The sequence below is a fragment of the Lynx canadensis genome, chromosome A2 (genome assembly GCF_007474595.2).
Source record: "Lynx canadensis isolate LIC74 chromosome A2, mLynCan4.pri.v2, whole genome shotgun sequence".
Taxonomy (NCBI): Eukaryota; Metazoa; Chordata; class Mammalia; order Carnivora; family Felidae; genus Lynx; species Lynx canadensis.
This window is the reverse complement of record NC_044304.2, coordinates 82,335,853-82,349,589: the sequence shown is the minus strand read 5'-3', so window position 1 is coordinate 82,349,589 and position 13,737 is coordinate 82,335,853. Positions and strand designations below refer to the sequence as shown.

The 13,737-nt window shown below is 37.0% G+C and overlaps 1 protein-coding gene across 1 annotated transcript in view; it reads left to right on the top strand.

The window, feature by feature from the left end:
- Nucleotides 1-13,737, top strand: part of MAGI2 (membrane associated guanylate kinase, WW and PDZ domain containing 2) — a 1,350,333-nt gene that overhangs the window by 867,660 nt on the left and 468,936 nt on the right. Inside the window, 1 exon segment of the mRNA XM_030307841.2 lies at nucleotides 2,419-2,629. Within this exon segment, the coding sequence (XP_030163701.2) occupies nucleotides 2,419-2,629 (211 nt within the window).

Here is a 13,737-nt window from a genome sequence, read left to right as displayed (position 1 = left end):
ATCCTTACACTGGCATCTGTCAATAGGACTCTCCTTCCAGTGTTTGGGTTAAGCTGTCTCTACCACAGCTTACAGATGAGGAAGCCATAGTGACTCTGCAGGCCTCCTGGTTCTCTACTCTTGAGTTGTTTTCCAAATCTCCCACTGGGGAATACTTGGACTTTTGGTGACATCCATACCACAGGGGAGTCTTGGAGTGGTATTTGCCAATTTTTTTTATTCACTATCTCTGTTCTGACCCACCAGTGGAGACGTGGAGCCACTCTGCAGGAAACATCTCTCCCAAAGTGCTAAACTAAAGCAGTTCAGAGGCCTCTTCTCCTTTGGGCTCCCTTGAACTTTTCTGTGGTTTCCCTTTGCTCATCACTACCACATCACACCCAAACCAAACCTGAAGACAGTGGTGCTGAATCCCTGAATGAACCACGCAGTGTCTTAAACCTGAATATTTCCCCCTTTGAATTTCTCTCCCAATCACACCATCTTATCTTGCAGGAATTTACTCTGCATTATATCTTTCTTTTTATTTACCCCAAAATATTTCTTTTTCTAGACAACACCAAATCTACTCTTCTTTGACAGATAAGACTCATAGTCTCTCGTTAGTGGCAGAAAAGCTAAATGGGAAGAAAAAGAAATTCTGAATAGCTCAGAGAGACTATACATTAGGTGATATTTTAAAAATATCCTCATTATACTATTACGCCTACACCTTGACCACAACACTTGCCCAATAATCTAATCCCGTGGAAAGGTAGACTTTAAAATGATCCTGTTTACCCATTTTCTGGTGTGCCCCTTTCAGACCTTTAAAATGTCTTTATTTCCCTACCTTTTCTCCACCCTCTAGAACCTGAACTTAACCAACATATAGTTTAAAGTCCATGCCGGTATTAGATTTTCCATATAATGTTTTCTTGTCTTACACAAATTTGTTTTGAACACCTATTACAAATTTCCAAAAATGTGATCATCGTCCATTTATATTTAGGTATATTATGCAGGATTTACTTCTTAATTTTTATTTTCTCCTTTTCTCTCCCTATTTTGAGATATCTGCCTTGATTGAATCCCCATGATCCTGTTAGAGTAATTTCTCAAATGTTGTCCTTAATTAGGATGCATGGATAGGACCTATTCAGAACTTCTGTATGTTTAAAATGACTTTCTTTTGCCTGGATAGAGGAATAATATTTTGGTAGAGTTAAGTTACTTTAGTTGCTGTACTTTTTTTTCTCAAGTTACTATAGATGTTACCTTATTTTCTTTGAGCTTAGAGTATCACAGATGAAAGATCTCATGTTCTTCTGTTCCTCTTTTCTTTGTAAGTAATCATGTTTCTTCAGTGCAGGAGCTACTAAAGTTGCTTTTTAACATCGGAGTTTGGAAATTTCACCTAGATGTGTTTAGGAGTCTATGTGCTTCATTAATCTGGCGTCAGATTCAGTGAACCATTTCAGTCTGCAAACTCAAGTGTTTCTTCATCTTAGGTAAATTTTCTTCTATTTTTTTTTGTTGTTGTTGAGTTATTATTTCTTCTCTATGTGTTCCTTTTCCTCATTCTGGAGCTTGTGCTACCTACATGTTCAGACTCTTGGGTCTGTCCTCCAAGCCTGTTACCAATTACTTTTAATATATGTATCTCTTTTAGGTTTTACTCTGTTGTATTAATTTTCTCTTGTTGCTATACCAAATTACCACAAACTTAATGACTTAAAACAATGCAAATTTACTGTCTTACAGCTTTGTGGGTTAGAACTCTGACATGGGTCTTGCTGGGCTAAAATCAAAGTGTCAATGGGATTGTGTTACTTTCTAGAAGCTCTAGATGAGAATCTATACCCTTGATTTGCTGGCTTCTAGAGGCCATTCACATTTCTTGGCTTGTGGTTGGTTGGTCCCCTTCTATCTTCAAAGCCAGCAGCATTGTATCTCTTTGGCCATTCTTTAGTGTCACATCTCCCCTTCACCCTCCTCTTCTGTCTTCCTATTACACTTTTAAGGACGCTCGTCATTTCAATGAGCTCACCTAAATAATTGAAGATAATCTCCCAGTCTCAAGGCCCTTAGTTTAATCAGATCTGAGAATTCTCCTTTGCCATGTAAGGTAACATTCATTCACAGGTTCCAGGAAGTAGGATGTGAGCATCTTTAAGGAGTCATTATTCTGCTTACCACACCTGTGTTGTGAAATGGTCCTCCAGTTCAGTAATCAGCAATAATTAGATGAAGGATAGAGAAGAATGAGAAGTGAAAGGGGAACTCAGATAGGCCTAGAGATCATTGTCAGAGATGTTTGCAATGATGCTTTTCCTATTAGCCTTCCTAGAGCTTATTTACCCTGGTGCATCATACTCCACATCACTGAGAAGTTACTGTGGCTAGAGTGACTGACCGCATGCTCTTGTTCTCTTGTAGAATCCAGTGAACATGAAGACAAGAGTGCAGGTGCCTCAGGGGAGACACCCTCCCAGCCTTATCCTGCACCAGTATACAGTCAGCCCGAAGAGCTGAAGGAGCAGATGGATGATGCAAAACCAACTAAACCTGAAGAGAATGAGGAGTCAGACCCATTGCCTGATAACTGGGAAATGGCCTATACAGAGAAGGGTGAAGTCTACTTCATAGAGTGAGTGTCACACATTTCTTTGGGTGTTGCCATGAAGATCATAGCTGCATAGGAATGATGTAGCACATAGAGACACTGGTCAAAATAAAATACTGAATTTTACTGTTTCTGCTATTAGCTTTCTTCTTTGTGAGAGAATAATGGACAGTGCCTTAATATAATTAAGGGTCCTAGATTATAGCTATAAATCAAGTGAGACAATTACACTGTAAAATTTGTTATAATCATGACTAAAAAGGTAAATCTCTATGTGGCATTACTATTGAGTTAGACATAATCTACCTGTCATGGGAAATGCTTACTCTACCCTGTCAAGATTTCTGTGTAGTTCAAATGAGGTAATCCCATTTTTAAGTCAGATTGCTGGAAACATCCTCCATCACATTTAATTATGCAGCTATTTAGTGCAAAATTCTTACTTGTCACAAAAGGCAACATTGCAAGGTCTTCACGCAGAGGTCAGATGTCAATAAAATTGTTTGGTTTTGTATTGTATAGTTCATCACACTCATTTTTTATTAATTTTATCCTATTTTTGCTGACCATCTTTATGACTGGCCAAAAGAACTGAAATGCTAATCTTGAACTCCCTGGTGATACGGACTCAACCTAATCTTTTCTTTCTTTTTTGGACTTTTTTTCCAAACTGATTTTTAAAATATTTTATTACCAATACTGTTAGTAAAGTTTTCCTTTCTTTATCTTCTAGGAGTAGAACCATTAAAAAAAAAAAAAAAAAAACTCCTAAGGTGAAGATCTCAGCACAAAATTAAATTGTTGATGTGCATAAGACAATCAAAAGGTTAATTAGGAAAAATAAAAACTAAAAATATTGTAAATGAGCAACATGTATTCCTTCAACACATTCCCTCAAACAAGACTCAAACAGAAAAATTAATAGAATCTGAAGTTTTCAGGGCTGACAGTAGATAAAAATGTGTAAACTCTGATTATTCAAGAAAAAGTATTAAAACTGGATTCCTTACCCAACCTGGAGTGATTTGTGACTTAGATCTCTGTAGGCAGAACTCAGTTGTGAAATTGAAATGTTACCACATACCAATATTTAATTCTCATGTGAAGGTGGGAACTTTGATACATATGTCCAAGGGGATGTATAATGAGGTAATTAGTTGGTGCTCTGCTTGACTCCAACATGGGATGAGAAATACAGTGATTTGCAGAGAATGAATCCCTACTATTTACCTTTTGACAGATTTTGTAAATTAAAAAAAAAAAAAAAACTCTTGCATTATTTTTATTGCTATAATCAATGGCCCAAAGATATCTTTTATCAGTTAATTGGGAAAGAGAAAGTCATATAGATTTTTTTAAATGCTCAAAAGTATCTAAATCTAAAACATAATTTTGTTATTGATAAGTACAGCATGGAATCATTCAAAGGATAAACCCTAGATGTGAGTTCATGCATTGATGTTCATGAAAATTAATATTCAGAAGAAGGAGACTGGTAATATACACTTTTTATTATATAATACAGGGGGAATAAGGGTATGTGGCATTAGTAAAGGAAAACCAGCATGACAAGTAGATGAAAGAACTGTTTCCTTTCAAGGCTTCCAATAATTCAATTATAAAAATCTTTGTGATTACAAAATGATCTTTTCTCTTTTAAATAATGTCAGATTTTTGGGATTGTGAAGAAAACGGGCTTTGGAAGACAGAAATTGTGCTCATGGTATGTAGTAAATGATGAGCCTTTGTCAGGACTTGGGAAAATCTACCAAAATGATTCTGTTAATACTCTAGTGAGTCACCAGTGTCAGAATTCAAAGATTCATGAGATGTTGTTCGTGTTCTCAAATTTAGTGTTGAGATCTGTTGTTCAATTTGGGGAAGAGAGGCATAAACAATTGGCAGACAACTAATTTCTGAGTTTTGTGATACTATGCAAAGAAGGACTTACTGAACAAAGACATAAGTAATAAAAAGAGTCATCATAGGGAAGGTGAGGTCACATAGAGTTGGCAATGTGTAGACACAGCATTCCAGGTATAGGAACTTTTGTTACAAAGACCCAGTCCCTGAGTTTATCAGGGCTAGTGAGAAGACCCTACTAGAGAAGTAAGCATTCGTTAGAGAATCCTGTGACATTATTGCTCTGTTTCCATTTCCTAGATCATTAGTGCTTTTGAAAGACAGGCAGGGGGTTTTCTTTGTTTATTTTCTTCCTGTTACTTCAGAGAAGAATGAATGAGCAAGAGGAGTAGAGATAGGTTGAAGTGGACAATTAAGATATAAAAGAGGAGACAATTTCATTTTGGCAAGAAAGCTGATCATGGGGAGACCCACCCAGAGTTTAGGGAAATGAAGATGCCTTGAGTTAAGACTGAAATGGGAGTGTGACGGGAAGCAGATTCCTATAGAAGACAGGTGCAAATACCCTTCTTAAAGGTTTCTCCACAGAATGAAGACACCCCCCACTCCAGCCTCCCCATGGACCACTCCAAGCCCTATCTGTTCATTTCTTGAAACGCTTACATTTGAATCTCAAGACTCAGTGCAATGAGCTCAAAAATCAGACTAGGGAGGGATTGGTGTCTTCATCTAGTGCCCCATTTCTACACCGTTACCACTTGCACTGTGGTTTCCTTTCTCTCTGCCTGCGTGTCACTCCCACTCTGCTTTACTTTTCCCTCAGTTTTCCCAGATTCCCTCCAGACTGTTTTCACTCTTTGCTCTGGAATGCCCCTCTCCTTCCTAACTACATTTGACAAAATCAGCATTTCAGCCCGCTGTCATTGACCTGTGTGTGCTTTTTAAGTGATACCACAATGAATTCTTTTGTAAATATAAAAGACCCTTGGAAACAGTCTGATAGAGCAGGAGACAGTGACAGGAGAAGGAGCATGGTGGGACAATAATCTAGAGACTAACCCATGGTAGGCCCCAGGATTTTTTAGCCAAGAAACTTAGAAAACAAATAGTATTTGTAATATAAAAGTTTGCAGTCCTGGAGCAAAGTTGAGGTAAAGAAAGAAGACAGAAAGGCAAGTAGAGTAAGCTAAGAGAAAGATAAAACAGACAGAAGGGAAGATAGATAGATTTGGGAAATAAGAAGAGCTGGCATCAGTGAGAATTTCCCTCTGGTAACATTGTGAGAGTCATTTACAGGGAGGTCTCCCTTGGTAGGCAACACCCCTCGTTACACTTGACTGAATTCTGTCTCTTGTGAGATGAAGATTGTGATAAAACAGAAAATAAGGAAAACAAAGCAGAAGGACCCTGTGGTTCTTTGTATAAAATTTAAATATATAAATATAAATACGTAACACATATGTATATATTTCTGAATATGAGAGGGGAACTCTACCTTGCTGAAATGTTAATTTAAACATATATTTAAAATATACAGGTGTGCCTGGGTGGCTCAGCCAGTTAAGCATCCTACTTCAGCTCAGGTCATGATCTCACAGTCTGTGAGTTCGAGCCCCATGTCGGGCTCTGTGCTGAAAGCTCAGAGCCTGGAGCCTGCTTTGGATTCTGTGTCTCCCTCTCTCTCTGCCCTTCCCCTGCTCATTCTCTGTCTCTCTTGGTCTCAAAAATAAATAAAAACATATATATATATATATATATATATACCCACAGTGTATATATATATATATATATATATATATATATATGTACTGTGGGTTTTGAATTAAGATAGCGAGTAATTTTTTTGGTCTTCTGTACAGTAATATTTTAAAATAGTTATTGATTTATGCAGTATTACAAAATACTTTATATGTCTCAATACATAACAAGTTTTACATTTAGAAGGTGAGAAGTTATTTTGTTGTTTTTGGTACTGAACACATGGGTCAACTATATTTCCCACACTTTTCAGAACTGCTTCCTTTGATGAATGTATCAACGCTGATTCCTTTTATTATTTACAGTGATATTTAATGAGAAAAAGTTAACATCTGAGAAAGCATTTTGATTTATTTATTTATTTTTATTTTTAATATGAAATTTATTGTCAAATTGCTTTCCATACAACACCCAGTGCTCACCCCAACAGGTGCCCTCCTCAATGTGAGAAAGCATTTTTAAGCAATGGAATTTTAAACTGTGAGTGAATGCTCACCTCTAAACATGCTTAAAAGTATTCATAATGTCTTATGTTGAGCAATTTTCAAAAGACTCTGCAATGAATAATATTGTTTAAAACGAGTAGTTTCCTTAATTCATAATATCACCCTCATTAATAATGTCTTTTATAATAGACGGCATATTGATTGTAAATTCAAATTAGTAACAATAGTTACCACATAGTGAGTGCCAGCTTTGTTCAGGCTGTGTTCAGGTTACCTGAACAGTAATAGCTAATATATGAAGCATTTATGCCGTGCTCATTTAATTCTCACTTTAGGAAACTGAGGCTTGCAGAAGTAAATAATTTGTTTGTGGTCACATATTCCAGAATTCACAAAGCCAAGATGCTTTGACTCCATTTACTCAACACATCTTTGTAGGGCACATACCATATGCTTGGCATGGGAATAGAGAGGCCCCTGGGTGGTCCAGTTGGTTAAAGTGTCCGACTCTCCGTTTCGGCTCAGGTCATGATCTCACAGTTTGTGAATTCAAGCCCCGCGTTGGGCTCTGCACTGACAGTGCAGAATCTGCTTGGGATTCTCTGTCTCCCTCTCTCTTTGCCCCTCCCCGACTCTCTCTCTCTCTCTCTCTCTCCCTCTCTCAAAATAAATAAATAAATAACTTAAAAAAAATAATAATAAACCCTAGGAATGCAAGTCATCAGCAAAACTCACAAGATTCATGCTTTTGTGGACACAAGTCTTTCTCCAGCGTCCTTGCTCTTAATCATTTCGCCATGGTGCCTGTATATATTATATCATAGCCACCTTGTGAGCATTTGATACACCCCACTTCATAGAGATTCTGAGGCACCCTGGACAAATTAACATGCTTATGGTCGCGTAGTCCTGTCACCTTGCACAGCTATTGCCATTATCCCATACTACCTCTACCGTATAAACAAACATTGGCTGAAATAAAAGCAAACTTTCATATTACAAATAGTATTTGTTTATAGGTTTCTCGGCCAGAAGTTCGCCATTCCAGAGGCTAAATGTTCCATAAAGCAGAGACGCCATAGGGTTAATCTGTATTGACATGCTTTGGGAATCCCATTAAATTCCTTCTTTGTTTGGGAGTCAGTTTAATTAGTGACATAAAAGAGACTGCTATTCCTTTGGCAAAAAACAAAATGACAACAAGAACCTATTTGTTTACTACCATCTCCCTGAATGGCACTGAACGCTGTGTCATCTTAAATAATAGATTTTTAAAAGCAGGCTTTTGAAACTGAAAATCACATCTGTGAAAAATGTCATAGCTGCGCATGGTTTCCTAAATCACTGTCCAGGATGAATTTGCTTTTCAATTCTCAGGAAGACACACATATAATCTGTTTCCTCCTGTGTTCATGTTTCTGTATCTCCTTAAGTGTTCAGTAAATCACTGATTGCCATTTCAAACAAATTAAAAACTTTTATTTATGAAATAGTGGAGAGAATACTTGGGAAACTTATTGGAAAGAAAAGCAAAACCAATTTTTGGGGGTGCAGCAACTCCAGCTTTCACATCCTCAACTCGGCACATTCCCACCAGTCACAAAATGTGGTCTGTGCTTACTCTCTGTAATTTGTATTACAAAACAGTAGAGATATTGATTTTGTTTCATATTCTTTTTTCTTGTGCCACACAAGATTCCAGTGCAATCCCCAGACAGAAAATAATATGTTGTAAACAAAACTGTATGCAGCTCACAGTCACAATATCCAAAACTATATTTATAATAAAACCTCTCAAAAATGTTTTCTAGGGGCGCCTGGGTGGCTCAGTCAGTTAAGCGTCTGACTTCGGCTCAGGTCATGATCTCATGGTTTGTGGGTTCGAGCCCCACGTCAGGCTCTGTGCTGATAGCTCAGAGCCTGGAGCCTGCTTTGGATTCTGTGTCTCCCTCTCGCTCTGACCCTCCCCTATTCATGCTCTGTCTCTCTCTGTCTCAAAAATAAATAAACGTTAAAAAAAATTTAAAAAAATGTTTTCTAAACATATGAAAGATAATATGATGGCAAACTCACACATTCACATGATCAATAAATATTTTAAAATATTATTTAAGAAACAACCATTATAGAGGTCATTGACAATAACTTTTTATGTAAATTACCAAGTATAAAGAGGAAAAATAGTAGTACTATGAAAAATGGATCCTTGAATGAAAAAGCTCCTACTGTTCAGTATTAATTAGATGTATCCAGTCAGTCCCTGTAATCTTCTTTTTGGAAATAGGATATAAAGGAGAAAGACAGTCTTCCGGAAAATGATGTCACCATCCTGAGGATTTCATTGACTATGATATAAAATGTAATCAATTTATGTACTTTTAAGAACTAACACTTAGAGGCCCATGGCTGGCTCAGCTGGTGGAGCATGTGACTCTTGATATTGGCTCAGGGTCATGAGTTTGAGCCCCACATTGGGTGTAAAGATTACTTAAAAAAAAAAAAACAACTAACATTTATTTTTAAAATTATGTAAAATGTAGTCAGTAATCTCTGTGATTATTGTCTCTGAACCTGTATGACACCTGCTATTGAAACTTCAACATCCAAACACATTTTGAACTGTCCAATAGACAATAAAATATTTACCTGGACCTTGTTTAAACCTTGTTCAAAAGATTATGCTTCATGCAGTCAAATATCATTCACTTCAATCTCTGATTATTCTTCTAATACAGTATTCCCCAGGTGAAAATACATTTTGACTATGTAAAGTTAAAGTTATGATTCAGTTAAAGGCTATGATTCAGAATCGGCTTTGTAGGAGGAATTTTTACTTATTTTTTTTTTAAATTGATATTTATTTACTTATTTTGAGTGAAAGAGAGGAAGAAGGAGTGAGTGGGGGAGGGGCAGAGAGAAAGTGAGAGAGAAAATCCCAAGCAGGCTCTGAGCTCAGGGCAGAGCCCCACTTGGGGCTCAGTGCCACAAACCATGAGATCATGACTAGAGCCAAAACCAAGAGTCACATGCTTAATTGACCGAGCCACCAAGGCACCCCTGTAGGAGGCTTTTTTAAATTCAGTGTTTTATAACTGTTTTAAGTCTGTTAATATTTTTAGAGAAAATGCAACAAAGGAGTATGTTTCATAATAGAAGTTTTTTATTCCACTAATAAAATTTCAGTTAGTGAAACATCATCTAACATCTGTGCAGTATTGAAAACATTATTTTAGAGGCACCTGGGTGGGTCAGTCAGTTGAGCTTCTGGGTCTTGATTTTGGCTGAGATCATGATCTGACAATGGTGAGAACAAGCACTGCGTCAGGCTCTGTGCTGATTGTGGAGCCTGTGTGAGATTCTCTCTTTTCCTCTGCCCCTCCGCACTTGTGCTGTCTTGAGCATACTCTCTCTTGTGCTCTTTATAAAAAAGAAGAAAGAAAAGAAAAGAAAAGAAAAGAAAAGAAAGAAAGAAAGAAAGAAAGAAAGAAAGAAAGAAGAGAGAGAAAGAAAGAAAAGAAAGAGAGAGAGAGAAACAAAAAGAAAGGAGAAAGAAAGAAAGAAAAAAGAGAAAGAAAGAAAGAAAGAAAGAAAGAAAGAAAGAAAGAAAGAAAGAAAGAAAGAAAACATTATTTTGATCTAGGTGGCAATATAAAAGGACAGAGGAGCGGAAAAGGAAATAGAAAGAAGATGAATAGAAGGAGGATATGTCTTACAGACACGTTTAGATTGGATCACCCTTAAGGATCCACCTAATGTATAATAAGAAACTGATAAGGGCTTATAGTCTGGGAAAATATAATGAAAGAATGGAATGGACGACAGAGTGTGGCATGATGCATATGAAAACACTCCACCCATTTGATAGCAGTTTTGTTAACCTAATTCTTTAGTATAGCTTCCAATACCTAATATTTATATGTAGATTATATAAATCAGGAATTTTAAGACTTTAGGGAAAATATTCAGGTTGATTTCTGAGGTATTTAGGATTGATAGTTATCTAGTTGCATTTGAGGGATAGACAAGCCTAGGGTCCTCTTACTATGGCACCAGCTTAGTTCCCCCTGGAAAAATATTCATATTTGAATGGAGAACATTTGACTTGAAAGTGATCTGAATGGAAAATTCAAGTTTATAAGGAAAAAAATGTTTTCAGTGATATTATCTGTGCCTCCTCAGTCACAAGTTCTCTCTTTCATCTCTAGGCACCTGCAATTTAATATAATACCTACTAAGTACAAGGCATTCAACACAAAGGTTCTGAGGTCGTGATTACTATCCTCAAACAGGAGATAAATGTCTCCACTACCTAACTATTGGCAAAGGCTCTGAGAAAAAAAGGTCTTTGACTATTCTCCAAGGGAGTGAGATAAAGCAATTCAGTGTAAAAAGCAAAATGTTAGGTTTAGTATGCCTCTGGTTTCAGAGCATAAGAAACTTGGACTTGGGGGGACATCTACGTTGCTCAGTCAGTTAAGCATCTGACTCTTGATTTCAGCTCAGATCACAATATCACAATTTGTGAGATTGAGCTCCACATGGGGCTCGGCACTTATAGTGTAGAGCCTGCTTGGAATTCTCTCTCTCCCTGTCTCTCTGCCCCTCCCCTGCTCAAACTCACTCTTTCTCTCAAAAATAAATAGGGGCACCTGGGTGGCTCAGTCAGTTAAGCGCCCAGCTTTGGCTCAGGTTATGATCTCATGGCTTGTGAGTTCGAGCCCTGCATCGGGCTCTGTGCTGACAGCTCAGAGCCTGGAGCCTGCTTCAGATTCTGTGTCTCCCTCTCTCTCGGACCCTCCTTCACTTGCTCTCTCTCTCTCTCAAAATTAAATAAACATTTAAAAATTTTTAATAAATAAACTTAAAGAAAAAGGAACTTGGACTTGGGAATCAGATATATCTGGGTTTAATGCTACCTCTTTTGGTTTCACATACTAGCTTCATAACCTTGGGCAAGTTGCTTACCTTCTCTGAACTTTTGTTTCTCTGTCTATAAAAATGGAGTTAAAAATCTGTAGCCAAAAAGGCTCATTAGCATTAAATGAGGTAATGAGTATGAAAGTTCTAGTACAGTCCCTGACCAAGTAGACAATCAGGAAATGTTACAAGATAATAACTTTTCAAGGTGTATGCACCATAATGTCAGTGGCTTTTGCTGTCGAGGTGAAGCATTTTCTGTGTGAGAAGAATGTTTCCCCAGGAAGATAAGATGTTATTATTTAACGTGCTGCTTTTGTCAGTTTGTCAAAGGTTAAACTTACAAAAAAATACAGAAATCTCTAATTCATTATAAGTCAGCCTATCACATCTTCAAGACCATTCTGTTACAAATTTAAACTAGAATTACGGAGTTGAATGAAATTCCACTTCTGGCTTGTTCCACTCCTCCAGATAGATTTATTATATGATTTAACATCAGGGAAAAGTTTGGGTAAACCATTTATTAAGGTTTTTATCCAGATTTTTTTAATATGGCATTGATTGAACTTGAATAGCTACTGACTTGCATTCACTTAATCTCTCAATTTTCATGATCATTACATTAACTATATCCATAAAAATACATACAGTAGTAGGATATTATGATTCAACATTCCTAGAAAATATTTGTTCCATTCCCCAGCTAGGGGGAAAAAAAGTTATTTGCAAATGCAGCATATATGTGTGTATGTGTCTCTGTTAAAGAAACTAGTATCAGAATATAAGATTATATAAGATTAGCCTCTTACCGTCTTGTCATTTGTGTTCCACACAATTTGATAGACACAGAAAACTGATGTCCTGTTTGAATCTACTTTAGCAGTGGAAGTAAAAGGAAATCATATCCTCAAACTTGAGGAAACGTGGTATGTAGATTGTGAAAAGTCCCTCAGTGATACCATTTAGTACACTGTTTCCTGTCCAATGTTTAATCCTATCTTCAAAGGTAATTGTTGAGGTTAAAAATATATAATTTAAGGGAAGTAGAAAAGCCACTTGTTCTGTTGTCTCCCAAATGCATTAAAAATATCCCCTTTGTAAGTCATCTTGAAGAAGCACGCAAATTACAAGGCTGGGGAGAGTCAGTATTGAAAAACACTGCACTGTATCTTCATGTGATGTTTAAGACTGCTACCCACATTTCTTTCAGAATCACTTCAGATGATCAGCTAAAAATGCCGTTAACTATAAGAGACTCCATCTGCGAAAATGTATTAAAGTGATATACCATTAATGCTAGTTCAACCTCAAAGAAATCATCCTGTAATGAAATGCTTTGTAGAAACTCAGGAAAGCTAGGAAACTCACAGTTTTCTACAAAATTAGCCAGTATTTGAGACCGATGGTGGTGTGATATAGAAATGGTAATTTGACTTCCTGTAATGGCTTAGTAATGGCTCCTTAATACTTCACCATAGACGTGTTTGCTTTTGTGAATTTGTCTTACACACTTAGAAATAAATGACTTTTATCCATAATGGAGGAAGGATTTCGAAGAAGCAAATGTGTGGAAAAAGAAGGGAAATTTATTTTCCTTGGCCACTTCCCAATATTTCTCCCTAACACATAAACACATAAACATGAGCAAACAATACACATTATGCATGCGCGTGCATGCGCGTGCACGCACACACACACACACACACACACACACACACTGAATTGAAGGCATCTCTATAAGAATATTTTTTAAAGTGAATTTGTCTTTTCCAAAATGGGAGCAGCAAACACTGAACTCAGTCCGTTATCATATTTGGGGTAATCACAGTCTCCTTCCATGGGTGTCTTTAGTTCAGAGGAAAAGACTAGATGATAGTCCATGACTATAAATGAGGACCAGAATGAGATAAAAGTGTCTACAATACTTTAGTTGCTTCTGACACTCTATAATAAAGCACCGTCAGACTTTACAAAGGTCAAATTGGGAGAAAACAGAAGCTAGCACACTCTCCTGATGATTTATAATTTGACCAAATTCACAGCCTTTATCTGATCAAATTATTAGAGCCCTGCTTAGAGGCATCAATCATGGTGGAGTTCCTAAATGTGAAGAAAGTGAGGGAGAGTATTTTCTCTTTACTACAC